The sequence below is a fragment of the Pteropus vampyrus genome, unplaced genomic scaffold, assembly GCF_000151845.1.
Source record: "Pteropus vampyrus isolate Shadow unplaced genomic scaffold, Pvam_2.0 Scaffold449, whole genome shotgun sequence".
Lineage (NCBI taxonomy): Eukaryota > Metazoa > Chordata > Mammalia > Chiroptera > Pteropodidae > Pteropus > Pteropus vampyrus.
Window position 1 is genome coordinate 19,497 of NW_011889230.1, and position 3,199 is coordinate 22,695.

Consider the following 3,199-nt stretch of genomic DNA (forward strand, 5'->3'; position numbering starts at 1 on the left):
TCTGATGTTCCTGCGGCCAGCCCCCAGGCCCCTCCCCCTCCGCCCTAACAGCCGGTCCCCAAGATGGAACCACGCACATGGCAGCCAACGGGGCGCCCGCTTCTGGGAGGATCCAGACGCAGCAGCATCACCTGCGTGCCAAACGCACCTCCACGTGCTTTACACACCCTGGCTCATCACGGCTCCCAGCCGCCAGCTCCTCGCTTCACAGATAAGAAACCCAAGGCACAGAGAGTTCACTGACCCGTCCAAGGTCACATAGCGGTGGGAGGCAGAGCTGGGAGTCAAACCCACACGACCTGGCTCCTGAGTCACCGTGAGCTACTCACCTGGTGCATAAGAAATAAGCCAAACGAGAATGAAATGCAGGCGTATTTCCTCATGCTATTAGGCTTCAGGCAAGTGAGAGCTACACAGATGCCCCAAAGTCGTGTGACCTACCCTCCTGAAACCCTCGAGGAACGGCTGCAGGCTCTAAGGGGCTGGGTCATTCTGAGCCACGGCCCACTTATTTTGGACTATATTATGTTTTCAACACAGCGAGAACATCAGAAAATGGTAACTGATGGTTTTCAGAGACCTTCAGCAGAAAAAGTACGCCCCCGCCCACCACCCAGAAAGCATCGTTAGTATAGAATGTGAGGCCCAGTGAATATTAATAAGCTATTAGTCATTCTCATAATAGTAATACCTTGAACGCACAAAATACTTACGGTTTACAAAAGGTTTTCACACATATCCAATGTTACCAGTCAACTAGGTAAACCATGCCCGAGGGGACGGCAGGACCTCCTGAAGGCCGCTCTGACTGTAGACACACCCAAGCACGCCCCTCCCGGCCCTCGGTGGCCCTCGGTGACAAAGCGAGCCACCCTCACCTGCAGCTGCTCCAGCATCTGGCCATTTCCACCGCTCGGAAAAATGCTGGATATTTTCAGCAACGTTTCCGATAAAGTCTTCAGTTTGTCCACAAAAGAAAACGTGTAATTAGCCTGCAAAATAAAGCATATTTGGTTGTGTCTCTGTTTCAGCTAGAATACTCTGCAGAGCCACAGCAGCTACAAGGACATGAGCATGGCCGTGACTGGCCATCAGAGCAAAGACCTGCCATCGCCCCTGCAGGCTGGCGACACACCCAGACAGGGTGACCCATCCAGTGCCCTCGTGTGCGAGGTGTGTTCTTTAGACTTCTTTTCCAGACTCTTCCCATCCAGGTGCCACCTACCTATTCACTGCAGGGTCCCCTGCCTGCACATTCTGGTGTCCCCAGTGGTCACCTCACTATCCAGAACAGCAGATGCCCCGATACATACTGGCTAAGTGAAACAATGTTGGCCACACTTCTTGCTCAAAAAACATGTTCCCCACTGGCACCCACGTGCTTGCTTTTGATCCCCAAAAGCACTGGGGACAGAGTGGAACCAGCTGTGTGCACTCACTTATTGCTACTGGCGGAGCAAATTAGCATAAGATTTTTGTAAAATAAGTTGGTACCATAAAAATATGCATAGTCACTGACCCACAAAAAAATCCTTGCCTTTTTATCTCAAGATTAAAAAAGAAAATCTCTACCCTCAGGAAATAATTTAAATGAAATGTAAAGCTATATCCATGAAGATGTCTATCTCAACGTTATCATCGCAATACTAAAAACTCAATGCCAAAGAGAGACGATTAAGGAGGGTTTGGGAGTCCGGCCACGTCTTCTGGGGCCACTGGGAGCCGCTCGTAAAGGGCAGGAGCTGAAAAGCAGCCACTGCAGTAAAGAGAGGGAGCTCCCCACCACCCACTCCGTCACCAGCCCGGACCCTGCTCCCCGGGGAGCGGCTCCCACTGGGAGCGGAGCTGGGCGCCCAGGCGTCGTGGCCTCCTTCCCACCCGGGCCCCGAGTCTCTACCTGCTCTGGCTGCTCCGCCTGGCTGCTCCGCCTGGCTGCTCCGCCTGGCTGCTCCGCCTGGCTGCCAGCCTCCGGAACAGCGAGGGAAAGCAGCAGCGGTCCAAGCCTCTGCCTCCGCCTTCACGCAAACCTGAGAGCTCTGGACTCACACGACTTCTGGGTAAGCGTGGCGCCCTATTGCTAGGGATGCGTGAGCAAAAGAAAATGCCAGTGGGCATGAAAAGATCCTTCTGGGAAAAGGTGAGGCCGATGCACGATTCAGAATAAAGGTCTCCATCCGGAACTGATGGGGGAGACAGGGGGAAGGGTAGAAAATACTGACTTGGGACTGTCCAGAAAAGTCAAGGTGGAGAAGGCGCTCACGAGGAAGGGACCCCGGACGTGGGCACACGCCAGGCTCCTGGGGTCGCGGGCCGGGGGCAGACCGGGGAACGTCTGAAAATGAAACTTGTGACACTAACCCCACTGCCAGAGAAGAGCCACTAACCAAGGGGAAAGAAACAGAGACAAGAAATCTAAGCCGAGCAGGATTCAGAGCCGGGGGAGACAAGGGCCCACGCCTGGGGTCCGCACTCTCAAAGGAAGAGGCTCGCTCTCCAGGCAAGGAACCTCCGAGTCTGCAAACTCCAGAGCCGTTGCTTTTGACGTGCAAAAGGACTGAGACTAGTGCCTAACATACCTTGTAAAATTTGCGATTCTGATTAAAAGAATAAACATATAAGCATCAAGGAGTACGCAAGAAGTTTCTTAAGAAGGAACAGCAATTAATATGGTTTCAGATAGCTTCTCTGCAAAGCAAAGGCCAGTCAACGATGCAGCAGAATCTACAGAGTTTTGACAGGGAAATAACGCAAACCAAGAAGTCTTATGTTCAGCCAAGGTACACTGCAAAGGTGACGACCACAGAACCTCATCGCCAAGGAGAAAGAATCATGCTACCATTAAATGCCCTGAAAAAGCTACCTGGAGACAACCTGAGCAAAAATTAAATCGACGGAATAATAAGTATTTCATAACACAATCAAAATGAAGATAAACCAGGTAACTGCTCTGATGGCTCATTAGTTTTAAGTAATATTTAACAAAGCTCTAAATTTAACAAAAGTCAGTGATGATTCTTGAATAAAGATTACAAAAATTCTGATGTGAAATTAGAATAAAAACTATAATAGAAGTTATGGTAACATCATAAGCGATTGTTTATAACCGTGACGGTGACTGTTCATATAACGATGATCTAGAAGTTTCCAGGCTCTATCAAGGGGACACAGCAAGGGCAAGGAGGGGACAGAAGCAAGAGCC

General features: G+C 50.6%; 1 protein-coding gene across 1 annotated transcript in view; it reads right to left on the reverse strand.

The window, feature by feature from the left end:
• ABCA13 (ATP binding cassette subfamily A member 13) overlaps positions 1 to 3,199 on the reverse strand; it is a gene marked incomplete at its 3' end in the record, with an annotated part of 90,591 nt that overhangs the window by 15,596 nt on the left and 71,796 nt on the right. Inside the window, exon 20 of the mRNA XM_023524172.1 lies at positions 879 to 992. Coding sequence (XP_023379940.1) covers positions 879 to 992 — 114 coding nt within the window. The remainder of the gene's footprint in view (positions 1 to 878; positions 993 to 3,199) is intronic.